Source organism: Mixophyes fleayi, chromosome 3, assembly GCF_038048845.1.
Source record: "Mixophyes fleayi isolate aMixFle1 chromosome 3, aMixFle1.hap1, whole genome shotgun sequence".
In the NCBI taxonomy this organism is placed as follows: domain Eukaryota; kingdom Metazoa; phylum Chordata; class Amphibia; order Anura; family Limnodynastidae; genus Mixophyes; species Mixophyes fleayi.
The window spans coordinates 41,344,220-41,372,101 of record NC_134404.1 but is presented as its reverse complement, the minus strand read 5'-3'; the positions used below and the strand labels follow the sequence as shown (position 1 = coordinate 41,372,101).

At 40.8% G+C, this 27,882-nt stretch overlaps 2 protein-coding genes across 3 annotated transcripts in view; one reads left to right on the top strand and one right to left on the bottom strand.

The window, feature by feature from the left end:
* Nucleotides 1-21,338, bottom strand: part of SMC6 (structural maintenance of chromosomes 6) — a 53,773-nt gene extending 32,435 nt beyond the window's left edge. Inside the window, exons 1-11 of one of the 2 annotated variants that reach the window (XM_075201398.1) lie at nt 21,142-21,338; nt 19,667-19,797; nt 17,389-17,506; nt 15,910-16,015; nt 14,676-14,812; nt 6,512-6,573; nt 3,762-3,842; nt 3,471-3,572; nt 2,686-2,805; nt 2,381-2,479; nt 1,658-1,804 (exon numbers count right to left, since the gene is read on the bottom strand). In XM_075201398.1, coding sequence (XP_075057499.1) covers nt 1,658-1,804; nt 2,381-2,479; nt 2,686-2,805; nt 3,471-3,572; nt 3,762-3,842; nt 6,512-6,573; nt 14,676-14,812; nt 15,910-16,015; nt 17,389-17,506; nt 19,667-19,777 — 1,083 coding nt within the window. In that variant the 5' untranslated portion in view covers nt 19,778-19,797; nt 21,142-21,338. The remainder of the gene's footprint in view (nt 1-1,657; nt 1,805-2,380; nt 2,480-2,685; nt 2,806-3,470; nt 3,573-3,761; nt 3,843-6,511; nt 6,574-14,675; nt 14,813-15,909; nt 16,016-17,388; nt 17,507-19,666; nt 19,798-21,141) is intronic. The other variant, XM_075201399.1, reaches the window with a different exon arrangement.
* An 828-nt stretch (nt 21,339-22,166) lies between these two features.
* GEN1 (GEN1 Holliday junction 5' flap endonuclease) overlaps nt 22,167-27,882 on the top strand; it is a 39,982-nt gene continuing 34,266 nt past the window's right edge. Inside the window, exons 1-4 of the mRNA XM_075201397.1 lie at nt 22,167-22,335; nt 24,071-24,265; nt 25,642-25,828; nt 27,417-27,593. Of these exons, the coding sequence (XP_075057498.1) occupies nt 24,105-24,265; nt 25,642-25,828; nt 27,417-27,593 (525 nt within the window). The 5' untranslated portion in view covers nt 22,167-22,335; nt 24,071-24,104. The remainder of the gene's footprint in view (nt 22,336-24,070; nt 24,266-25,641; nt 25,829-27,416; nt 27,594-27,882) is intronic.

Genomic DNA, 27,882 nt, shown 5'->3' with positions numbered 1-27,882 from the left:
AAGAAAATAAGAGATAAACAACCACCTTCTTGAAACATTTAACAGGAGAACTAGAATGTGAAAGGGTGGGTGCTCGTTGTCCCCCAATGGATTCTGAGAAAAGGATTTAACTAAAGTATAAAAATTCAGTTGTCTCATTTATCAAATTGGGGACCATGTGGCCACCTGACCTAGTTACTCAGCTGAAGCTCAACACAGCCCCCGAATCACTTCCTGATCTGCTAGGATGCTCCACATAGTAAGTAACAGACTTTACCGCTCTATCGTACAGGACCAGAAGATCATCAGACTCCCTACACTCAAGTGCTCTCCAGACACCTATCGTGAATGCAGTAAACCAGTGCTTCCCTAACTGTGCGCCGTTTGCTCCCTGGGGTGCCGTAACCAAGGTGGGGGGCTACTTGGTAATTATTTTGGCTTATGGGTGCCTTGAAAAAACTATGGAGAACCTAATGGTGCCTCCAACTGAGAAAGTTTGGAATCCATTTACCTAAACACATCTAGGAAGTGAAGAGATCCCTCTTCCCTGAGATCTGATTGTGACAAAACATCAGAATTACGATTTCCTGATTTAAGAGAAAACTAGTAACCACCTCAGTCTAGCTAAAAAGATAAGTTTCATACTAAGCACAGCTCTACCTTCACAAGAAAAAAAAGATAGGGAGATCTGCAAGACAGAGCCCCAGTTCAAGCAACATTCGGACAGTGGAAATAAGCAACAGGGAAAATCTTCTATTTGAGAACCTGATATCCACAGACTTCAGTGGTACAAAGGAAGCCAGCTGCATAGTCTTGAACACTCAATTCAAGTCCAAAAGAGGCTAAAGGAGGACTACAAAGAGATATCAAATGCAAAGCAGGTCCAGGAGACCGGGTCTAGTTCCATCTCTTTATAACCTGACTTAGACTTTATAGTTTGTGTCATGCCCAGAAAGTATGACATCCAGTAGAGACGGGTGTGCTATACCCAACCCTTTTGTGTGCCCCCCCCCAATGCCACACTGCAGAAATGGGTATATGTAAATTGTATGTATTTTTACTGCCATCAAAAAACAACATAACAAATACATTCGACAAACTGGATACTATTTCCAAACTAAAATAATCCTTTCAAAGTATATAAATGAAAATAATGTTACATTTCTATTAAAGTTCCATAACTATCCTATTTCTATAATACATAAGAACATTAACATTAACATTGGTATATTTCTTTTTTTCCCCAAAGCTGTGGTCTACTGAACTTTCTACACTTCATAATATATCCTGTTCAGAAATCTATAAATCAAACTGGTAACTAATTTGACAAAAGAGAGCATGAGCAGTACGGTGGCTTAATGTTAGCACTTCTGCCTCACAGCACTGGGGTCGATTCCCGACCATGGCCTTATGTGTGTGGAGTTTGTATGTTCTCCCCGTGTTGCCTCCGGGTGCTCAGGTTTTCTCCCACACTCCAAAAACATTCTAGTAAGTTAATTGGTTGCTATCAAATTGACCCCAGTCTGTGTATAGTAGGCCAGCGGCAGTAAGAGGACAGATCGGCTACTTGATATGTTCACTGTAACGTTTGCCCAGATCTGGCGTTGGTGCTCTTCTGCAGATACATAAAAATGAACTTGTGACAGAGAGAATTGATGACCAAGACTATAAAACATACCTCCGATTCATTGTGGGCCCTCTTTCTTTGTTGTACGTCATCTTTTAAAGCAATACACTGTGGCTTCAGTGCCTTGGCCTCCTGGCTGATCTCTTCCAGTTTCTCCTGTATGGCTCGGAAATTTTCTTCAACATCATTCACTTTATCCTCAAAAGGGAAATAAAAGATGTAAATATTACCATTTGGAATTTATTGGTTTCTTCTATGCAAAACGTCTCTAAAGACAGCATCACTGCAGAAACGTGTACTAAATGTGCGTATTATACATGAAAGGTGGCATAACTGATATGATCTGCTTAACACATCTGCAGCAGAGTGGCACTTGTTCAGTCTGCAGATGTAGCATTGACCGTTATCATGCTGGCACCATGGGCCAGGCCATCATATTTCCCTGTAGTACGCTCCACCCCACTACTCTGGTACAAGTTTGCAATTTAAATTATTTTATTTTAAAAACTTTGTATAAAGTGGAATTGTCCTTTTAGCATTTTTCAAAACAAGCCTAGCTAGGGATTTCAAAGCCTTATGTACTGCAGCTCGTTTGAGATCTGAATAACGAAAACGGGGACACCCATCTCATGTAAATCTACTGTCATCTTGTATGAAGCCGGAGGGAAAGTTCAACAAGCGGTACGTGGGAGAATAAACTTCCCCAACATCATGGTCATTGGGGACTCATCAGGACAATATCATGCATAAAACATGTCATATATATCAAATTACCTGCCATTCATTGATCTTCTGTTGAAATTTAACTGTGCGTCCTTCCTCAGCAGCAATTTGCTCTCTGAATGGCTTGATATGTTTCTCAGCCTCATTAACCTGAAAACAGAAGGCAAACATCATATTTCCTCTTTTAATGAAAAAAACCCCCCCAAAGAATAAAGTGACCTCTGCAAACACACACTTAGTAATGTAAAATGTGGCAATAGATTCTGTAGTAAACTATAGTGCTTTAATCACATATACAGAGTTCCAACACTGGTTCAGTGTCTAGCACACTTTACACAAAGTAACACGAGTCTCACCAAAGCCCAGGCCATTTTACACATGAGATTCTCCAATTTCTCCTTCATTTCTCCCAAAGATGACAGATTCTTAAATTTCTCCTCCTTTTCCATGCACTCTCGTTTCAGCTCTTGCAGTCTCTAAAGAAAAAATCAGAATTGTTAAGGAATATATTATATAAATGCAGGTTTATGTCTATAACATAGAAATATAAAATGCCTAAACAGTGGATCATACTGAACAGACTGACAAATTTAAACAACCACCTTAGTACCCATTAACGGCTTCTCTAATGGCAGTACCCGCTCAGCCCCCCATTGACACCTCCTGAAGTGGCTACAAGCGGGAATGGTTGCCGCTGGCTATCAATGGAAATCATCGCCCTTGTTCACACAGCAGGTTGTCAAAGCTGCGTTACCTAGATCCAAGCATAAAGCACGTTAAGTCGTGGACATCACTTACCAAACAGGTGACGTTAGCAGGGTTCAGTGGCAGTTTGACAACCAGCTGCCTGGCAAGGAGAGGGTTTTCTTGACAATTAATATAAGGAATGCCAACCACGCAGAATAAGTGACACATCCACGATTGGTCAGGAGCACAGGGCATAAGGAAGCCTTACGTCAGTCACTTTAGACAGCTCAGCTTCAGTGGGATTTTTTTTTTTTAGTCTAAGGTTTGACCAGCCCTGTGCATACTCATTGGTGAGCGCAAAAATCATAATTTCAAAAAAGTCTTCCATAGACAAACAACTCCAATTTGGCCTTTAAAAATACTTGAATTTGACAAGCCAGCTCTATAATCTTACCTCAACACCAAACTTTATTTGGTCATGAGTTCTGGTCTTTGTTTCCATGATGCTCGAATAATCTATCTTCATCTGATCTAACTGTGTAGCCTTCATGAAAAACTAAAATAAAGGAAGTCAGAGAGAAAAATCCAGTTCTTCCCACAAGCTGATTCACATAGTAAGTGAATAAAAGACAAAGGAGATGGTAGGTTGCTATCCAATAACATTTATCTGTAATATGCCAAGACACAACATACTCACAGGAGCAGTTATGGCACGAGAGATATACTATAACCAGACGTCACTCACCTTATATTTGTCAGATTCATTCTTTGACTGTAGAAAATGTTTACTCATCTCTTGAGTTAGAACAGACACTGGATTGTCTACCTACAAGTGGAAAAAAAAGAGAACGCTTCTCAATAAAACTGAAGAAAAACAGAAGCTGCCAGAGGTGGGTGGAAATACTAGATTAAGTACACCGGACCTCTAATTTTAATCCCCTCTCTCTCTCTTTACCCCTCAGGAAGAGATGGTTTGTTTTATTAGTGGATACCCAATAGATGAAGAGCCACACAGGCTGTGGAGACAACAATTAAATGGGAATAGAGAGCAATATATTTACAAAAACTCAGACTAGTACAGTCAGCCCATTGTATGTATTGGCAGATAGGAGATTATGGGTTAATAAGACTCAACATAGTAAAGGAGAAAATAATTTTGCAAAACGTTAAACTTTAAAATTATAATATTAGGTACCATAAAATGTAAATAGGATCAGTTTAAAAAATACACTAATGCTAAGTTTTTAACAGTCCCGTTTATATTCTAAATCTATAAATTAAAGAGAGGATTATATGATAGACATAATAAATGGCTGTTCATTGCATGATGAGCTCTGCATCTAAAATTAATAATAGATTAGAAACAAGGCACCCTTGAAACAGTAACATTATTAAATATGTATATCTCTTTATTGAGGCCTGTCATACTTAAGTAAAAGTGATAATCAAAACACAATACAAAAGTTGCAAGACAATTGCACAGTGATTTATTGGCAGGGTCTGATGTCAGAGGTAGTGTGATATAATTTATCACAACTTTTATTCATTGAGCCTTATTATTGTTATATTAAATTCCATGTAATAATGCTCTGGTTTTGTGTTGTTAAAGAATTCCTGTGCCAGATATGCTTGGTGTTTATAAAGCTACATTTAAGACTGGGGATTGTTTAATTTACAGTAACTGATTAAATAAGGTTGTGATGACTGCATAACTGAAGACTTCCCAAGTGTGTCAGCACTTCAATTAAACCTTAGTGGTGGAAGAATGTGAGATACCATTTTGGGGTTACGTTTTAATTAACCTTTTCACACTCACACATCATACATGCCCAAGAGGGTTCAGAAAATAAACACCAACATAGTCAAATCTGTATTCTATACCGGGTTAAGGTTAGCCCTGCAATGTCAAAATGATCAGTTCTACAGCTTCTTTCTAGGTAAATGTGAGGTAGACCGTTCTATAATGTACTGGGATTTCCCTGACTAGAGATTCCACTTCTCTCAGATATAGCAATGCAAAGTGTAATTTGTCTATTGCTTCAGCTTGTTCTAATGCTGCATAGCTGTGTTCCTCTCATCCCATTAAATTAAGGGCTGTTTACAGACAGACATAATGCTTTTGGACTGCAGGAGGCAGTGATCTGCAGCCCTCCAGCCAGGGGCATTTTTAGAAATGAGTGGGCCTGTGTGCAGCATTAGTCCTTGGGCCCCCCATCCCTGAACAAAATGGAAATAAAAAGTGCAGTCAGATTCAAGCTAAGCAAAAATCTATCTAGCCCAAAGAAATTGCTACAAAGAATAGACTCCAATGTTACTACAGCAAAGTTTCATATCTCCAGATATTGTAGAACTACAAGTACATTGCTAACTACATAAAATCTGTGTCAACCTGCAGGTCTCCAAATGGTGACAGGTAATTCTGATAATTCTAACTCCTCCCTTCCAGACTCCCTGGCTGGACTTGATAGGTCACCTGACAGGAGACACATCACACAGATCCATCCACTTGACAATAAGGACAATAGTGCAACCATTATTTTGTTTTCTGAGAACCCCCAGGTAACACTACAAGTACCCTTTAGGGGTTTCTAAAACCCCTGGTTGGGAATCACTGCTCTACACCATAGCCCAATTTTCCTGGTGTCCTCCGATGGATGCGGGAGCAAAAGAAAATGTATGATTATAATATACATAGCCAGCTTTAGAGGCAGAAGCCAAGGGAGTGGTTGTGCCATAAATTTGGGTACAAGATCCCTGCTCTCATATGTGCCGTTTGTTTAAAGTGCAAATAAAATAGCTGCAAGGCAAGGTCAGTGAAAATAAACTGTACGCTGTACCACAAGTAATCAGGACTAAGAAGGAGTCTTTGTAATAAGGTGATTAAGGGAATTCCAGAGACATGGAGTACACACAAAACCAAATAGTGGCCGCACAAACATTCTGGGTGAACTCAATGATCAGTTCCAGAAATCTTACTGTCCCTTAGCACCAATGCACATACCGTGCTTTGCAAGGCACACAGAGACACTTCTCCCCAGCATAAATGGTTAAATCCTACAAAGGCAATGGACAAATGGGTGAGAAGCAAGAAGATTCAGAGCGGGTGCCAGAACACAACCTGATAGACACAAGAAAATCACTGTAGAAAGTTTTGTTTTTTGTGGGGTTTTTTTAAAAAATTTTTTTAGAAAGAGCAAAATAAATAAGATAAAATACTGAGGAGTATTGGGGGGTGAATTATTATTTAATAATGAGCCACATATAGACTCAACTCATCATCTTCAAGACGAATTCATGCACATCACATTAATCACTTACTTTAATGACAAAATTTGAAGGTTGAAGATAAAGCATAAATGTGGCTCTCCTTAGGTCCTGACATGTCAAATACACATTAATATCTATAGGTTACAAATGCTAACTAGCATGACAAACGTTAATTTGCACCAACTACTGTGGATTACACTCCATAACATGTGCTTATTTAATAATTACCTGTATATTAAAATGATCAAGGATTGCGATAAGATCTTCTTTCTTAGAAGAAACCAATGATCCTGTTTGAAAAAAAACAACTGCATTAAGTGGCATCATCATCATCACCATTTATTTATATAGCGTCACTAATTCCGCAGCGCTGTACAGAGAACTCATTCACATTGGTCCCTGCCCCATTGGAGCTTACAGTCTAAATTTCCTAACACACACAGAGAGAGAAAGAGAGACTAGGGCCAATTTGATAGCAGCCAATTAACCTACTAGTATGTTTTTAGAGTGTGGGAGGAAACCGGAGCATCCGGAGGAAACCCACGCAAACATGGGGAGAACATACAAACTCTGCACAGATAAGGCCATGGTTGGGAATATAACTCATGATCCCAGTGCTGTGAGGCAGAAGTGCTAACCACTGAGCCACTGTGCTGTCCAATTATTTGCTAGTAAATTATAGATATAGTCTCATTTGTATTTGACAAATACACTGCCATCATAAATTGTAGAAAACCATGTATGTGGGGTAATCTATGGGGGTTGGGTACTTGACAGAGAACATGAGTACCGCTACATCTTGACAGGGAATCTGGGAACCAGACATGCTGTTAATATCGATTGTTTAAAAAAAATGACTTGTTTGCCATGAGGACGTTCCAAAGCTGCCCATAGGGGCGGGTACACTCAGACACTGCCGCACAAAACGTTTTGGCCCAAAGTGGCATATATTAAAACAAGGACAATAAACCTATAGAATCTGGTAAAGTTGTGGACAGGTTGCTGCCGGACTACTGTTGAACCAAGTCTCCATGCTACGCTGCCCAGGAGGCGCTCACTGATCTGGTAGAGTGGGCTGTAATATATTCCAGAACTGGAGTTCCCTCAGAGATATAAGCCTGACAGAGGATAGCCTTAACCCACCTCGCAACTGTGTTTTGTTGCCGACCATCCTCAACTGTGTGTGTCTTACAGAACAAGGAGGCTGCCTGTTCTACGCAAAGAGGCTAAATCCGCCCACATAGTTCCTCAAGGCCTTAATCACATCCAATAGGTGGATCACTTCTGTACTTCTAGATTCCATGCACTGGTCTTGTACAGGGGTAACAATAGCTTGATCGAGAAGGGATTTTGATATCATCTTGGACTGGAAAGAACCCGTGGTGCACAGAACAGCTGTCATTGTGAAAGACAAGAAATGGTGACCTGAAAGGCAGAGAAGCCAATTCAGACGTTCGTCTCGCTGAAGAGATAGCCAGCAAGGAGGACACCTTCCAGGTAAGAAACTTGTATTCCAATGGCTCGAAGGGTGGCTTCTGTACCACCGAAAGGACAACGTTTAGATCCCACCAGTACAAAGAACGGCTGCACTTGAAGAACCACCTAAAGACACCTCTGGACTACAGACATAGTACTCAGTTTTCTCTGGATGAAGATGGATAACACAAACACCTAGAATTTGAGTGCGGCTTTTCTCAACCCCAGGTCCAGGCCATCCTGTAAGAAGGACAAGATGCAAGCCAATCTAAAGTAAAATATGTGTACACCTTTACTTTCACACCAGCCTCTGAATGTTCTAGTCTTTGATAAATGTTAGAATAGGATGGTTTTCTGGCCTTGAGGCGGCCCCAAAAGGTTCAAGACGTAGCCTCTATTGATTATGTCTGCCACCCATGTGTCTAAAGAACGGTTCCACTGATCTCAAAATAGTAGATGGGTTCCCACCACAGAGCTTTGTGGGTGTGGAGGGACGAGTCATGCAGATTGTTTTCCAGCAGGCTACGAACTAGGACCTCTGCCTGCCCAAACCTGCTTACCCCTTTATTGAGCCCCATATAGGGCAAAGGACAGGTCCCTCGTGGTCGTTGCTCTCATTTAACCAACATATTGAAGAATCAAAATCTTCAGCCCCTAGCTTTTGGAGAACGGGAAGAAAGGAGGTCTTTCCTCCTGTGGCCGGGAAGATGATCTTGTCCAGTACTGGAGAGAAAAGGATAGCACCCTCAAAAGGTAAGTGCTTTTTGAACTCTACATCTGTCTCCCATGATTGAAGCAAGAGAGTACGTCTGGCTGTTACCGCTAAGACAGAGGCTCTTTACGGACCCAGATCTGCATCAGGGATAGTGTCATCCAAATACTCGAATGCCTCTTTTACATGGTCCACAATGGCGTAAATGCCTATCTAGGCGTCCTAGCTTGTATGACCTCACTGAGTTGCCCAGTCCATTTTTCCAAAGCTTTTATTACCCAAAATGCTTCAAGAATAGGACTGAACGAGGAGCCTGTTGCAAAAAAGATGGATTTTAAAATCCCGTTGCATTTCCTATCCGTGCTGTCATTTAAGGAAGCAGCATTGAGAATAGGAAGTGTAGTGTATTTACCAAGATTACCAATGGGGGCATCCACTTGTGGCAGAAAATACCATTTCTATGTGTCTGCTTCAGAGAAAGGGAAAATTAACTTGAACATTCTCGGAAGAAACCAGATGGGAGCTTTCAAGTACCGAGTCTCAACCAACAGTTCACAAGGGACGGGGAGGAAGAAAAAAAAATAAACACTTTGCCTGTTTTTCAATTTCAATAGGGAACCACCAGTTCCACATTCTAAATATTAAGGGTCTGCTTGACCGATTAAAACCGAATCCTCACAGCCCATGGTCCAGTTCTAGCGCTCACGTGCCGATTGTGGGCACGTTCGGCGGTGGACAGGCAATGAAAGGGACAAGGATTGGTCAAATAACTTGGGTTTATTAAGACTGCGGTAAGGATAATTTTGGTAAGCCACCGCGCCACTGACCCCTTCAGCTCAATGGTAATGGCAAAATAATCAACATAGAGCACAATAGCATTTAATATATAATATACACTTGGTGAGTATAAGGCACAATAGCTATAACATTTCAATATCAATAAATCAATTTTTAGGTAAATCACTTAACATTAACATTCATCTAAAACATTTGGTGCACCAATATTATCCCTGGTAACGTTACCATATTTTACACTCAGTCCTGGGTTGAACTGTGCACAGGAATTTTGTAGTGTTTAAATATCCTGCAGAAGTTTCCAGAAGGGTTAATATTCCCGATTAAGTCTCTGTACTTTCTCTCTAAAAGGTAGATGTTAAACTGTAGGCAGTGTTAAAGATTATAACAAAACACAGGACTGTTACTCAATTCAGTCACAAGATGGCGCTGTTCTCTCATCACTCTTCCCTCTGACGCTGGGGTGTGTGCAGTTCACTGCAGGCTAGGATTTTACCTTAAAAAAGTTCTGCAGTTCGTGGAAACTGTGTTGGATGCCCCACTGTGTATCCCCAGCCGTTCTCCAGCCGTGTTTGCTGCCAATATCACCAATTCCAGCAGATGATCAGTCTCTCATGACAGCTTTCCCTTTCTTGTTACTATATCACACACTCCTCCTTCCTGCACATCCTCCTGGGTACGTACTTTCAGTTCAACTGTCAACTGTCATTCCCACTGTGTCTTCCTCAGCCTCTAGTAACCCCTTGTAGCCCTGCATTTTAAAAGCGTTTATGCACTTCCTCTGTGCTGTTCAACAGGGCTTTGGGGCACCACATTCTCCCCCGCTTTTTCAGGTGCGTGTCCTCACGCATTAAGACATAAAGGTGGTTGTTCTTTATCAACTCAAATCACACATCTACAACATTTATAATAGCAAACATTTTCAATGACAACAGTTTTAATTTACATTATATACAACAGTTTCAGTGAGAAAGATCTCTAATCCTGATACTGCCAATAGTAGCTTGAAAGGGTCAGTGGGCAGCTAAGGCAAAGTCCCTTTTCTATCATCTAGCTCTTTGTCCCAGTCATCCCTTGATGTTTCTTCTTGAGGACAATGTTTCCTTCTGACATCCGACAGGCCTGTGCATCCCAGTCGTAGGCTTTCTGCTGCCGTTCGTAGAAGAATGGAGGAGGGCGCCTGCGCTGGACAGGTCTCTGCTGAGAGGACACTTCTGCTCTCTCTCCCTCGCTCACTTGCTCTGTACTTACTTCCCCACCAGATTCTGCAGCATTCTCTACTCTTGGCCGGTAGAAACGTCTGCGAAATCTTTGTCGTTAGGGTGCAAATCTGCTTCCTTTTACTGGTACACCACCAGGGCCAGTCACGTTTGCTGCCTCGGCACCCTTCTCTCCGTCCACAACATCAAATTCCACAGTCTCCCCGTCTCCAACACTACGCAGAAACTTCCAAGGGTTATTTCGCTTTATTGCTGTCTGGTGGACAAAGACATCTTCTTTGGTGTCATTTCTGTTGATGAAGCCATATCCATTCCGCACATTAAACCACTTGACAGTGCCCAAAACCTTTACATGGGAGCCAGCGGACTTTTCGTAACCTTGTAGGAGCCGAACAGTATGTTGAAAGGCCTGATGACCGGGGGAAAAACTGACTCTGACCGGCATGTGGCTATGCAGCCCCATACGCAGAAAGCTGCGATGCACGTTGTGTTCTGACACCTTTCTACCATAGCCAGCATTAACTTTTTCAGCGATTTGTGCTACAGTAGCTCCTCTGTGGAATTGGACCAGACGGGCTATCCTCCGCTCCCCACACACATCAATGAGCCTTTACGACACCTATGACCCTGTCACAGATTGCCCTTCTTTGGAGCACTTTTGGTAGGTACCAACTACTGCATACCGGGAACACACCACCTGCCTATTTGGAGATGCTCTGACCCAGTCGTCTGGCAATCACAATTTGGCTCTTGTCAAAAACTCTCAGATCTTTACGCTTGCCCATTTTTCCTCGTTCCAACACATCAACTTCAAGACATGACTGTTCACTTAGTGCCTAATACATCCCACCCCTTGATAGGTGCCACTGTAACGAGATAATAAATGTTATTCACTTCACTTGTCAGTGGTTTCAATATTGTGGCTAATCTATGTATATAGCCAGAGAGAGTACTGTGAGAAATAGCTTAACTAAATAAGTCAGTAGTCAATGCATATGCCATAGAGAGTAGAGACCGAACAGAGTGGCAGATATGTCCGTACTCAATGTATAAAAGCAATGAGAATACAGTGACAAAGTGGTAAATAAATTCAGTTCTCTATAGATAAAAGTGAGAGGACAATGCCAGTAAATAAGAGTATGAAATGGCAGGATGAAAGCACTTTCACAATGTCACACAGCTATCTTGCACTGAATTTTTTTTTCCACATGAAGGGGGTATTGGCGGGCTTTCCTGTACAGAATCCCGACAAAGGGGGAGGTGCTACTGCTGCAGAAAGCACCTCCTCCCTTAGATCCAGTTAAATCATGGCTGCATTCCATGCACATTGTCCCTCGTGTGGGGCTAACCATGTACAGCCCCCACCAGAACATATCCCAGCCACTTGAGAGTCCAACGCTGTCTGATCCTTGTGCCTCTGCTCTTCTGCTGAGGCACCATCTTCTCAGCAGCTGAAGGAGACCAAAGCCAGCACTGTCTCAGCCATGTTGATAAAGACTGGGGCTAGTGCTTGCTGTGGGTCCCGGGTGCTGTACGATGCTGCACTAGGACGGATCCTGGGTTCCTAGTTGCTGATCTGTGCAGTCGACCAAGTGACCTTTGTTCAGAGAGCCAATACCGTTGGCGAGTGAGGGAAGCGGCAAGAAAGAGCCAACAGTGCCTGCCCTACTCTCGTGCAGCAGAGTTTTCCAAGAGAATACCGCTAAAATGCCTGCTAAATAAATACAATAAAAAGAATACTCCCTACTCCTTCAGCACAAATGAAAAAACTATGTAGGTTTGTGTACAGGGTGCACAGCGGAGCAGGCCAGATAAGTAATGCCCTACTCTCGACACAGCGCCCTCTATATCCCATGGTAAGCAGGAACCCCTAAATCAAATGAATGAAAAATAAGGTAAGAAAAGTGATTGTAAAAGAAAGTGAAAGCTGATCTTTTAAGGTGCTTGAAAAAGAATGTGTCACAGGGTGTAACAGGGCAGGTCATGGTGAATCAAAAACTGCGTGTTCTGGCTTGTCAGGAATAGGAGTGAAATTAAAGGTTATCATTATCTTGTTTATGAATTTTAATTTCTCACACGCTGAGGAATTCTTTCACTTTCTGTTATTCTAGCTATGTATGTAGACGTGGTTTAGATATTACCCCAATTGCATGGTGGGGGTGGGCACTCAAGTGTGTCAAACTTCATGCTATGGGTCAATATACTACTAGAACAGTAGTAAACTGCCCATCGTTCATACTATATGCCTACAGAGACCACAAGAAGTCCTTTTCACTATCCCTCTCCCTCTGGGATCAGAGTTGTGAGTTCAAGAACCGAGATATGCCCCATATTGGGCAACACCTATTCTTTAAAAACCTCCTAAACAAGGCTTTGTGTATTAAATTGTCCATGTGAATTATGGATTACAAGATGGGGACAGGTAAGGTTCTTATCTTACACCAGCAAGAAAGAAAAAAAGTTTGTATGCACTATGGAAGTACATATGCTAAGAAAGTGGTTTTAAAACAAAGCAAAGAAAAACAAATGCAGTACAGCAGTTTAAAAAAAAAAAAAATTTGCAAGTGTGTTTATAAAAACAGATCATGGCAATCAATTTAATTTTCAATATACCTACAATGTAAGAGCAATTAAAAAGTTCAGATGAGAAGTAAATCTATTTGAAATAAAACTGATCAGTATTTACATTTTTAAGCAGTATTTTATTTTTCTTATTTTTTGAAGGTTTAATTGCATTTTTGAAGATATTATATTTTGGCGTTATAGTTTTGTGAAGATTTAGAATTCCCTGTAATGCACTTTTTTTCTCCCATCATAAAATTGCAAGGCAGATATTTGCGTAATTTTTTTTTTTACTTTCAGATTCCGTATAATGTAGGGGGCGCTGTTTTAGGATTGCAGACAAGTAAATTACATGGCAGAACAAAACAAGAATAATGTTGCTATTGTTTGAATAGAAGTATACAGTAGATTTAAGGAGAATTTTCTATACCAAATTAACCAGTACGTATATCTGTATTGGTACATATGTATCGCAACATCTGATATGAAGTATAAGTGTTTTAGAATTTCGCAGTGTAACTGAATTTAGAAATTGAGGGTTTTTTGATTATGTTTGTTACACAACAATACTGCATAAATTAGATAAGATACAGGAGGAAATTCAATTATCCCCGATGTTCCTCAGAACTCCGCGGCTGCGCAGTGTTTCAGTTACTACAGTAGGAATCTGTTTATTTAGCCTCACACCTCTATGGGGCGTGATGAAAAATCTACATCACAAAGTGTCTCCAGAATGGAATTCCCCCCCCCCCCCCCCCCACCCACAATGTTTCTAACCAAAAAGATGACAATTTTGCTCAATTACTTTATTTTAGTTTACTGTGGACTGATCATAAATAATAAATAATAAATAAATATGCTGAAAGTTTCTAAAAGTTTTTCCTTCCCAAGTAAAATCTTTCTTAAGCTGGGTACACACTACACTGTTTTCGTCCAATAATCTGCTCAAACAGCCGACATACGACCGCTCGTTCAAATGTCGGGTCAGTGTGTGCAGTGCAGACCCTTTTTTTTTTAAGACCTCTGCAACTCGCCCTGGCATGCTGTCAATCAACTTCTGGGCCACATACTGACTGATGGCCGCCCATTCTTGCCTAATCAATGCTTGGAGGTTGTCAGAATTTGTGGGTTTTTGTTTGTCCACCCGCCTCTTGAGGACTGACGACAACTTTTCAATGGGATTAAGGTCTGGGGAGTTTCCTGGCCATGGACCCAAAATTTACACCTGCGTTTGCTAAACGGTATGCGCACCTGTGCTTCTTTATTAAAGAGAAAATCGCCAAAATCACTGTGTACCTTATCGTATTAGTGAGCAACACTTTTTTTACCAATAAATAGTTGTTTAATCCACACATGATAATCAGACTTTTACTATTTATTACTATTAGACAGTTTAATAATTTTCTCATAATCTTTTAACGTTATCTAATAAAATGTATGCTTTAATTAGTTTGGTTTTTATTGTTTGGTATGTTAGTGAAACTGGCAGCAGGAGTTTTATCCAAGTCTTTTCCCTGTATTATTAAGAGAAAATATACATTACCTGCAATGATAACACTATTAACATAACATTCCGGCCCAGCTTTCAATACTTTCACACGTATCATGTATCATTTTCACAAAGTACCTGTAGAACTTTTTAGTTTATAACTGCGGTTGCCATCTGTAGTAAAACGTTGCTGTACGATAATGGATTCTCCATAAACCTCAGGTTTGAATGCGTCGTGTCCTCGGTTCCGCAGCGTAATGGAAACATCTGCTGAGCTGAAATCGAGAGTAGGAATCTGTTAAGCATAGGAAATAAGTGCCAGCATGTCCTGGCAGCCAGGGGTATATGCTGGCAATTGTAATACTACAGGCGACACCATACCCAAACACTTTAAGGTGGCCACGGCATGCTGGAATCAGCAGTGCACCATGTAAAAAAAAGCTTTAATAACACTTTAATTGTTATTACTAATATACACCCACCGCACCAGGGTTGTGGGGACAGTCCTAGTGATTTCAGCATGGGGCTGGATTTTCCTATGGGTGATGTACAGACTCAGATGTACAGTAGTTTATTGCACATGCACAGTATGGAAAATCACATTTGACTTATGGTCAGCTATAAATGTTGCCATATTTCTGTGGAATGTCACCCACCACCCGGAATTATAAACAAATGGCTCTTTAATAGCAATGCTTAGTACATTTTTAACCCTCTTTTACAAGCAAATTATATCACAAGTTATAAAGGAAAAAAAATAAGTACAGCAAAAAATTTCCATTACTAAATTGAAATTATTTTCTGCAGTGATCCCAAGCGCTTTTGCCATTCAAACCCATAAATGTCCTGAATAGTAATATATAACAATTGATAGAATAGGAAATTAAAAAGTAATTTCCGGTAATACCGCAGTACAAAACACATGAAAATAGGCCCGGTTGTAGGGGTGTAAATATCGTCCGGTGTTGAAGGGGTTAAACAGGAGCTCATGAAAACAAAGACCACTTAAAATTACAATAAATGCAAAATGTACAACATTCTAGAGTTATGCAGATACAGAAGGATGTACTACATCAAAACTATCCAAATGGCAGATGCACCCTCCACAGACTATACTGCATAAAGTTTTTATGAAAGACATTCAGACTCATGACATATATCCTGCCCTCCTCACGTAAATACATGAATATCACTGAACTAAGGAGTAACTAACCACATTATGATCAACAGGCTGTGTCGTCAGGCAATAGCCTTCTCTACTGAATATCATGATGCAAAGCGAGAGAAATCATTTAGCAAAAGAGAAAGAAAAAACTTGAAACATGGATTGCTTTGTTAGAAGACTGTCACCATTCATGCCAATAAAACTCACGTCTGTCCATCCTTCACAAATCCTTTTATTGATGAGCCTCTGTTGGTGAGGGCGGCTTTTCCACCCAGTCCTACAATGAGAGCCGTCAGAACTGCACTTTTACCGCCTAGAAAAACAAAATGGATTTCAATTGAGGGGTCACCAAACAAAGAGCTTTCCAGCATTGAATTTTGTTCTGTATGGATTATTCCCTGGTGTCGCTACAGTTCCGAATTGTTTTATCTAAGAAAGTTTCACATTCCCGACACATTCATATATTTAAAACTTGGGGGAATAGGTGTTCCTATGTTTTCTAAAATACTTTTTCTAAAGTAGCAAAAGGCTTTTATCACCCTCGCTGCAAGTCAAAGACGTTCAATTTTCCTGTTATTAAAATAAATGCTACAATAAATAATTGGAAATTGTCCTTGTCCGATTAATGATGTACAACTGTCTCTGTTCAGAAGCTCTGTAATAATCTTGTGTAGCCCTGGTACATCTCTAACAGTAACTCTGCTTGAGAACGGTTTTTATTTAGTATATGACAAGGAATCACTGGCTGTTTCTGATCTACAGAAACAAGTTATGTCAAAATTACTGAGCTCTCAGTAACAATGGGGCAAGCTTCAACAATTACATATCGAGGAACCCTATATGGCAGGCTTGGCTAACCTGTGGCATTCCAGGTGTTGTGAAACTACAAGCCCCAACATGCTTTGGCAATATATAGCATCTTATTGCTGGATGGGTATGCTGGGACTTTTAGTTTCACAACACCTGCAATGCAACAGGTTAGCCAAGCCTGCTATATGGTATGTCCTGAAGGAAGCAGAATCCATGTCTGCAGCTGACATTCATCATTTGCATACAGTATGCAGCAATATGTCACTCTCTCCAAGTCAGATGGAGGATGGGGGGGCGGAACTCTGTTACTTGTAGGACGTACATAGTGCACTATGTTCGAATGGATACATGTAGGACCTCTTTAAACACACAACAGCGACTGCTCTACAAAGCCCTACTATATAACTAACGGAGTAAGGCTAGGTGCACACTACAGGCTTTACAACCGATTATCGTGCCAATCACACAATAAATGACTGTTCGGCTCAGTATCACATTAGTGTGTACACTGAAACGATGGTCATTCCAAAGCGCATGGTATCATTTCATTTAAACCGGACTAAAACTCTTGTTCAACGATGTCCTGCCAATTCTGCAGTGTGTATACACACATGATCAGGATCTCCATAGAGTTTTACAGAGTCACCATCTTTTCAGTCAATGGTTATGACAGATGAAAAGCACAGATCTGAGGGTTAATTGTGTAAAACGTGTATACACATGAAACGACATGCTGATGGGTATTTTTATTTTTTTCAGTCGTTGGTAGTGTGTACCCAGCCTTACAACTGATCTATTGATATTATATCAAGTGATGATTGGTTGAGGTGATATCACAATATCAAAAAAGCCAAGTACTGTTCCTTCATAACTTACTTCCATTGTTCCCAACAACAAAGTTGACATTTGGTCCAAACCGGAAAGGTCCAAGCATTGAATGACACATGAAATTCTTCAGGGAAATGCTTTCAATTATCCCAACCTCAGCCGTACTCTAGCAAAACAAGGTCAATTTATAAAATTAATCAGCCAGTCTTTCAAAAGCAGGTTTTCAAATATTTGTTGAAAGTATTTCTCAAAACAATACTACTACTAAACGAACTGTAGTTAGTCGTCACAACATGACGATAGGAGGTTGACATACACAAAAAAAATTTTTGGGCACAAAAAATGTGTAAATAAACAAAGGCAATATTGTAAAGTAAAATATCTAATAAAAGGATTTATCTTTCACTTCAAAATGATTAACATAACGACTTTCAAGAAAAATGTGCTATTAAAGCAAAACTCATCATGTTACTTGTCTCAATAAGAGTCTCACTGGCACCTAACACCTTCTTCTGTAATTTATTTGGCACTTTAACACTACCCACCTTGTGTTTATTTTAGTGTCACCTCCTGCCAGCTAATAGCTGTTTTGCATTTCAAACAGTAAAGTGCAAACACTACAGCTTTTTTTTCTTAACTAAGAAAACATTGGATGTTTCAGGACACAGGGAAGTAATAACACCCACTGGCCACCAGGAAGACAATTTTATGCACAAGGGCTACCTGGCAAATAATTATGTTGTACTGTAGCTTCATTTTAATTTAAATGATATATGCACAGACTTTAAATTGGAAACTATAATCCTGAGAACACTCCAATACGGAATGAGTTTAAAAATCTGTAGATCATTTCTGTGTTGAGTATGGAGTCTGTAATACCAAAAAATGCCATGAGCTGTTTAGGTCTCTAGAAGGTTTTTTTCTTTAATCTGGCACAATCTGTATTTCAGCAGCACATTTAGACCTGTGCTATACTAGACATTCCTTGCAGCGATCGGTAGTAACAACACTTGGTAAACTACAATGGAGTACTATGGCAGTGTTCACTGAAGTACTTGGTACTCTATGCCACAGGGAATTGAAACATGTTAACAAACACTTCCAACGCTCTATTGAAATGCAGAAATTTCATCTGCAAACAGTGGCATTGAAGTGAGTGTATTGCATTTGTCTAAATCCTACAGCTATACTACATTGTTTATACACTGAAAATGACTTTCTGCTCTGCAAGATCAAAATATGTGAAACACTCGCTGTTTTAGTTGCAAATAAATAAACAAAGTTACAAAAACAAACAGGTATAACAGTTGTAGAATGATGCAAATGTACACAAACATAACTGTTCATTCTGAAATGAGAAAAACTGAGATGTGTGCAGTCAGCAGTAGCAAATCTATTGCTACATTTCTGTCATTTGTGGTGTGTGTCACAGTAGCACAGATGGGGTTTCCCAAACCCAGTCCTCAGGGACCCCTAACAGTGCAGGTTTTCCAGGTGACCAGGGAAATAATTATACCACCTGTGGATCTGCTACAATGTGTCAGTCAGTAATGAGGACACCTGTGCTCCAGCAAAGAGATATAGAAAACCTGCATTGTCAGGGCTCCTCGAGGATTGGCAAACACTGCGCTAGAATATTGAACACTAACAGGACTCTGGCTAAAAAAGACCAAGCGTTGATGGGACTCCTGCACTGACATACTGAAGGGATTTCGGAACACTGGATGGCTTACATTCAAAGAACCAGTGTGACACCACCAATAAATAATTTCAGGCCAAGTGCTTTTATACAGGTTAGAGATCTATACTTTAAATATCCTCGTAATCTACGGTACAAGGCATGTCATTCCTTACACTTTTCACAGTGAAAACTGAAGTGACTACATCAGTAAACAACATTTAGACAATAGTTGTATGAATTTGTACAAATGGGTGTGTGGCTTGTGAAATGTGAAACAAAGTAATCAAATGTCAAAACAGTCCAATTCTACTCAATGGCAAAAAATACAGATATAAAGTTGTGGTTGGAGAGTAAATACAGGAAGTCTCTCCTGTGATGTACAGTCAAAACAAAATCCTCAATGTGACAAGGCACTCTGTATACATTTTATTTCATCAGAGCACCACTTCATCATTAGTAAATGCAATGAAGTCCCTAATTGTATAACTTTTATGAAAATGTCTGTCTTTAAATATTATACTCAGCAACAACCATTTTTACGCTTTGACACGGATAGGACAGTTTGACAGATGCTATAACCCAGCCTTGCATGTCTAACACAGTAAAAGAATTAGCAATAATCAGAACAGAAACATCTGTACTTACTGACTGAGACTCCTCTCTTACATAAGAAGAATTACAAATCGTATCATCTGGTCTGGCTCTTTTATTACATCCAGGTGTGGTCAGAGGACTCGATTCCTTTCTTTTACCCATTGCTGTTTATGCAATAAAAACTAAAGAAAATACAAAAATAAATGTAAAACAATCTAACACGGTTTGCTTTTACAAATGTGATGAAATACATTGGTGACAGCAAATTACTTTACCGCAAGAGACTATATTCACATTCCTGTAGTTAGCACACAACAAGCAACATTTTTTCACATAAACAAGAAGTTGACAGTTATAGATACTTAATACATATATACAGTGGTCGAAGTGGAGATTAAGGGGTAGATTCAATTGGCGATGTTCTGCTACGCATTTTTTGCATTACTACGGTAAAAAGCAACTCATTTTTACTCACAGCCCTTTGGTGGGCGAGCAAGAATAAGCGTTACTTCTGTAAAAATAAAAAAATCTGCGTGAGTTGTCTCACAGCTGTTCTGGAGGCACCTCACAAGGACCTTTTTTATTATTATTATTATTATCATTTATTTGTTGGGTGCCACATGGTTTCCGCAGTGTCGTACAAAGTACAAACAGTAGACCATACAGGGTTAAACAGTACAGAACGATAAACACAAAGTACCAATGCTTCATTAACTCCGGGACAGACATATGGAGTAAGGACAGAGCAGAATAACAGGTATGGAGACGCGAGGGAAGGGGGGCTCTGCTCATACGAGCTTACATCCTAAGGGAGGGTGGACAAGGGGCCAGGGGAGAGAGGGAATAGCGAGCAGAGTAGATGAGGGGTTAAGTAAGAATTGTTAGGGGCATATTCAATTGTCGGCGGAAACGCCGAAAATCTCGCGCTCGTCGCACTATTACTACGGTAATAGTGCACGTAAAAACCGTTAATACGGTAATTTTCTCACTGGATTTCAGCTCGCAGCGTGAAATCCAGCTATTACCGTATTAACGGTAATAATTTTTACGCGCCGCGGAAACGGCACAATTGAATATGTCCCTTAAAATTGAAGTCCCCCATTAGAAGTGGTGGAATGAAAAATGTAAGTGAATGGAATTTGATAGTTTCACAATCATACCATGTACACCCCAGGGGCGGGCTGGGCCGGGGGGCATCGCTGGGCCGGGGGGCATCGCCCCCCCCCCCCCGGGCCGCTCACAATCACGGCTGTTAGGGCCGGCCGGCCGCCCCGGAAGTAATATAAATGTGACGCGGCCGCATCACGTGTCATGTGATGCGCCCGCCTGTGCGGCGTGTGCCCCCCGGGCTGACGTCCGTCAGCCGTGCCTGGTACACCCCCACACATATATATATATATATATATATATATATATATACACACACACACACACACACACACACACACACTTATGTCCTGACCAGCCTGACTGACTGTATACTGGATATAAATGAGGTATAACTATATCATATACCAGGTACTGACCCTTATAGTGAGTGACACTGGTCATATACACAGGTGTGACAGGACCAGACTAGGTACAGGCTCTCACCGGGCTCCCGGGACACTGGCCGCCGCCGCTGTCACTCTCCGTCCGCTGTGTTCGTTACTGGACACATCACAAACACCGGTCTGCACCACAGCTCCGCGCGGTATCCCAAGCCCCGCCCACCTCACCTGCCATCACTGGCCGGAAACGCGTCACGTGATGCTTGGCGTTACTGCTGAGGTTTCAGTCACTAGAGGATGAACATTGCGCAATATTACTGTCTCCGAGACAGGAGGCATACTTCTGTCGTCTCACAGTCTCCTTTGTTGACATGTCGGTCTCTTGTGGTTATATCAGTGTTTACACATTAAACGTAATCATAACTGGAAAAATTGTAGAGCAGACATAGCTTGTGTCTCTCCAGTGGAACTATAGGTCTCAGAGCTTGGCCAAGGCAATTCTTCAGCATGTAGACCCTCCACTTTGTGTGCATATGCATGCTGTAGCTGTTGTAACTTATATAAATCTCTCCGATGTGTTTGCAAGCTTTATCAATGAATTTAGTATATTCATGTTTTACTGTATACAAGACCAGACAACAAGTTACAATTTTTGTTATTTATTTTTTAAAGTGTTAATAAATCAATTAATACAGCCATCCCTTCTTATTGAACTAGGAGGACAAGTAGTAAAAGAGATGGTACAGAATATTATTTGAGCACATCCTATATGTGTATGATGTATCCTGGACATACTCAAAACACCAGAAGTGACAATGTATTAGTAGTTCCTGATAAAATACTTTATACATACAAAGAATTAATGGCAACTGAAACCACTACCCATATTTACTCCTTTAGCACAGTCATTGCATAACATGCATGTAACATTGTGACACACCAGCACTGGCAGACACACTGCAGCACTGACATACAGGAGACCGCAGCGCTGCAAATGAATAGAGCGGTTTCATATTACGTCATCTCTGTCATGTGACTGGTGCCGGATGCTGTGTCAGATCTGCAGGCCGAGCAGTAGGGTTCGCTGACAGATCCTACCATTCAATTTAGTGGCGGGAAGTAAGCTGGACTAGAGTAATAACAATGAGAGGAGAGGGAATGGATGGCTGCCGGTTATAACATGGATACTGCAGATTGACCCACTCACCAGCTCCTAGCGCCCCTTAGAAGGTGAGATCTCTAAGTAGATAAGCAATATAGGAAACACTACTCTCAAACATCAGGCTGTATATAATGTCTCATGTTAGAGGTTCAGCTGCTGGTGCTTTATTTCCTTATATAAATTATCTCTGTATTTAAGATTATCTGAGAATGTGCCTGCAATATGCTTTGTTTCTAATAAATACAGTAAATATTAACTAGCGTACAAGTTGGTTTTGTCATCTGCTATATGCACACAGCTGTGGAAATGGTGGTATATATGGTAGTATGCTATACAGCATGGCGGCTTAGTGGTTAGCACTTCTGCCTCACAGCACCGGGGTCATGAGTTCAATTCCTGACCATGGCCTTATCTGTGAGGAGTTTGTATGTTCTCCCCGTGTTTGTGGGTTTCCTCCGGGTGCTCTGGTTTCCTCCCACACTCCCAAAAAACATACTAGTAGGTTAATTGGCTGCTAACAAATTGACCCGTGTGTGTTAGGGAATTTAGACTAAGCTCCAATGGGGCAGGGACTGATGTGAGTGAGTTCTCTGTACAGCGCTACTGAATTAGTGGCGCTATATAAATAAATGATGATGATACTACCACTCCTTCCACTGCCTTCATTGTAAAACTATGAAAGTCCATTAATGTACAGTTTCCATATTGACACTTCTAAATTTCCACTTTGACCACTGTATTCACATCATTTTGATATGCTTTCAATACTCAATTGCACTCTGTTTTGTATTTAGGAATGTTGACATTTCTTTACACTCTTTTTCCACACATTGTTTTGTTCTGGCTGTGTATTGTTTCCTTTGAACTTTATAATTTATTGATACTGTTCATTTTCAAACTTTCTGTAACAATTTGTTCTAGACGGAAGGTAAACACTACACAAAAAAAGAAAGAGAGAGAGAGAGAAAAGCAAGATTAAAACATTGCAAGGAATAAAAACATTAAGTAAATTACAAATTATCCACTTAGTCCAGTTTACCTATCCAGCTTGGGTTCCAGGGCAGGGTTGGCACCTTCAAGAACAAGCAGCGAGCACTAGTTAGAAGCCAACTTGTCAATGTCCTGATTGAACAAGACACATTAACAGCCTCTATATGCTAATTCAAGTCCATACACCAGTCTGTCATCCATGAAGCATCATGGGGCTGGATAGGTGCATTTTTCCTAAACCATAGAGGCCCCTTGATTCTGCTAGTTGGAGGGGAGAGGTTTAGGCAAAGAAAAAAAAAAGGTATATGCAGAGGATTTATTCAGGTATATAAAGGCACTTTTGATTTGAATTTTACATTTGTATGTTAAGGGCTATTCAATCTAAAATGCAAATTGATAATTATTTATTAAAAGTTATTTATATAGTGCCTTCATCAGTCCCTACATCAGTGGAGCTAACAATCTATATTCCTTACCACGTGGACACTCGCACACATACAGAAACACAAGCTAGGTTTAACTTTGTATGATGCCAATGAGCCTGCCAGGGCTGCATTATTGTCTCCTGAAACCTTTACTAAATATATTGCTTTAACTTTCTTGCATGCATATATTTTCCATTGCCGTTACTCAAAACTGATCTCTATATTCAACAGAGCTCTGTTGTATTTAAGGACAGCGCAAATAATTACAGAAATACTTTGCTGAAAAACAAAAATGACCTGATTAAAATGATCTGCTAGTAATGTATGTGGCTAGATTGCATAATGTGATTGTACAGATATATTAATTGCGTTTCAAACGTAATTTCAGCTGTGGTCTACGGTGACGTGTGCGACAAAACATAATGGGTGTCCACGAACTGTGGCCTATCCTGGAGCCTGTAAAGCAGCATGTCCCACTGCAAAGTCTTAGCGGGAAGACCCTTGCTGTGGATTTGAGCATTTGGGTGTGTGAAGCTCAGTCTGTAAGACAAATGGTTGGAGTTGTTGCCAAACCTCATCTCAGGTAAGTTTTAAAACATGCATTGTAAAATCATTCATTATCCTCTAGAAAACATGACCCCTCCCCTTTACTGGGGAACCAGGTGAAAGGCCAATCACAAACTGCAATTGAGAGACTGCCCACATCAAAAATCTACTTTGGTATTTGACACAAAATAAGTGTAGAATACCGACCTTGATGTATAGGACAAAGTACTATGGCAGATGAAAAACTCGTTTCGCAAGTAATAGGGCTTTTTGCTGTTTCATAAGTATGCTCCAAGTTTGGGACCTGAGGGGGTACATGTGCTAAACTGCGGGTTTGGAAAAGTGGAGATGTTGCCTATAGCAACCAATCAGATTTTAGCTGTCATTTATTTAGTACATTCTACATAATGAACCCGCTGTTTAGTAAATATACCCCCTGGTTTACCTATTCCTCCATGGGTAGGACCTCTCTTTATAATCCCTCATAGAATTAATTTCGGCCATCGCTCAGGGAACAGTCCCCAGAAGTAACACACTGGTTTCGACTCTGTTCCCTCTATAGCCACTCCAGTTCCTTCCCATTTCATTTTTATATACACACTTCACCAGTCAATGCCTAATGTTTAACACCCCCCATATAACAATACAAATGCTACCAAATGATGACATAATAGGTATTACTATGTGCAAGTGTGCTTCCACACTGAATTTTATTTGTCACATTATTTTATTTATAGCATATTTTGACAATGTCAAATATCTTGCTATTGGTCACAGTAATGCGTGTTTAAGACATCTAATGCCAGTGACTCTTCTATTAAAATCAGGGAGAAAGAAATCAGGCAGGTATTCTAGTTGTGTATTAAGAAAGTTAGTTAATGCTACTGTAGCTTATAAGTTGCACTTCCACCTAGTAATATATTTTCCATAAGTACTCTCACCCCATAATCGAAGCCCTGACGGCTGCTACGTGGATCCATTTTTTCTTGGTTCTGTCGGTTTCTTAATACAGAACTAGCATCTCAATAAAGCTCACCAGGTTTAAATGGCAGCAGCGTGTGGGCAGGAGGACCAATCACAACTCACAGTTTCTTGATTGCAGCTTGTGATTGGTCCTTGCTTTCTCACATACCTCCACCTTTTCCTTCCTTTTTTTACTGTCGGAGCTTTTACAGAAGCGGAGGAGCCCCAGGTAAAGCTGCTACAGCCACGGGCTCCAGCTTGTGTGAAGGGGGCATGTTAGGAGTATATATATTCCTAGTTGATCGTGTGGAGGAAATGGCAAATATAATGGCAACAATTCTGCAATAACCAAAACATGTTCTTGTTTGATGTTCTAAAAGCATCTGAGTATTTTCTTGCACATATTGCAAGCATACTTTAATGCAAGTATTTCCACTGTGTGTTCCCAAGGAACCTCTTTTTCCGGGTGTCCTCGCTGAGTCTTATGGAAGTAAAGCTGGTCTTTGTATCTGAGGGAGAAGCCCCAAAGGTTAAAGCTGACACAATGAACAGGAGGAATGAGATGAGGTACGGTGCATCCAATAAGCCAGCCCCAGCCAGGCCTGGACGCTCCTACTTCAAGTCTGTTTTGAAGGAGGTAGGTGGTGATGATGATAATAATAGGAGATAAATATATATATAATATATTAATTTGCTTTTCTTAATGAACAAGGAATGTTTTTTTCTGATGTAGGAGCCATAGACATCAATAGAACAGTGCTATGTAGATTTCACAGTAACCTTAACATTTTATGCTGGTGACTTCTTTGGGGCTTGTAGATGATAGAGGGGGATACTCATTACTGCCATTGATAAAGAAAATGAGATAATCCCTTGTTTGACTAAGGAGACATTTATTTGTAGGGAGCAATACAGAGTCTGACAAGTAACCGTTGGCCCCCAGAAGTCCATCGACCAACGGGGTTGGGTACGATATGGCAATGGTGAATATGTCTACACTTATACTGCCGACAAGTTTAGAATTGTGACATTGTGACATTAGTAATGTTGACAATCACAATGTCCACATACAAAGGGTAATGCAGTCCGTGTACCAGTTGGCAAAGTACAGTAAATAGATAAAGTATTTTTTAAAAACGACAGTCAGTGACAGCCAGCTCCAAGCTGGTCAGAACGGGGCTGGATTCCCCAGGGAGATGGGGCCCGCAAAAAAACCCGAAAAGCTCCGTACTTTAAAATGATTTTATATCAAAGACACCATTTTGCCTTGGTGCACTACAAGTCCCAACAAGCCCAGGCTGCCATTAACAGTTTGGGCATGCAGGTGCTTGTAGTGCTGGTCCTAGTAAAATCACGGGGGACCCCACTCTTTTTGTCGTGTCCATCTCCATAGAACCCCCCCCCCCCCCACCACCGATTTTGCTAGTACCAGCCTACAGTTAATCTGTTTGCTGGGCAGATCATGTGCTGTATTGTGCCGGCAGCATTAGGGTTAAATATTTGTGGGTGTTTTTGTTGTTGTTGGTAATATTTGCTACTTTGTGCTGGACCTGCCGGCTCTAAAGGGCAATCCCGGCTGCAGCTGGCATTGGCCTTTGTATGTCGACATTGTGACTGTTGACATTAGTACTATGGAGCCATCACATTGTCACCATTTTAAACATGTCAATATAATGAATATGTAGATATTTACACTGTCACAATTTTGATGTTGACAGTTTAAGTATTGACATACTCACTGTCGCCAGAATGACTACACCCCGGCCAATGCAATACCTATATTTTGTACTTCTCTGCAGCTGCCTAGCTTATAATTGCTTTCTGAAATTCTCCAGGTCCGTCAACATAGTAATAATATTAGGTGCTTCCTGATTGGACAAACATAATGCTCATCCAGTCAGGAACCTCCTTCTATTATGAGCACTATGTCGGACCTGGGGGATTTAGGAGAGCTGTCCAGCAGCCGTCCATGTACAAGTGGGGACAGCTACATCTTGCAGACAGCAATGGAGGGATACCTATTAGTCTGGTAGAAAAGTAGTGGAAACGTCACAACCCCAAATGTTGAAAACCCCTTTACTTTAATTTACTGAGTGGAAGTTATCCAACATGTGCTTACACAGGGACATTCTGCCTATTTGTCCTGTTGGATTCACTGAGAAGGAAATAAACTGTGGTTTAATTCATCATTAAGAATGATTGCTCACTGCCGTGTCTTTGCACAGTGTCTCCGCATGTTGGACTGCTTGGGTGTGCCGTGGGTTGAAGCTGCTGGGGAAGCTGAAGCAATGTGCGCATATCTCAATGCAATGGGCTATGTAGATGGATGCATTACCAATGATGGGGACGTCTTTCTTTATGGAGCTCAAACTGTTTACAGGAACTTCACCATGAACGTGAAGGTATGAGACGTGGATTTTTGTTTCTCTGTGCGCCCCTGTCTGTCTCTCTGTGCGCCCCTGTCTGTCTCTCTGTGCGCCCCTGTCTGTCTCTCTGTGCGCCCCTGTCTGTACTCGCAACTGGCGTGCTCGCCTCTGTCGGCCTCTGTCCGTCTCGCTCTCTGGCTCTTATTTTATTATTTTTTTAAATAAATTTGTCACAGAACACGTGTCAGATATGGTAGCACTGCAACAACAATCGTACCCATCCTGTGAATAAAAAGTATCTGTCTTTTATACACTAGATGGCAGC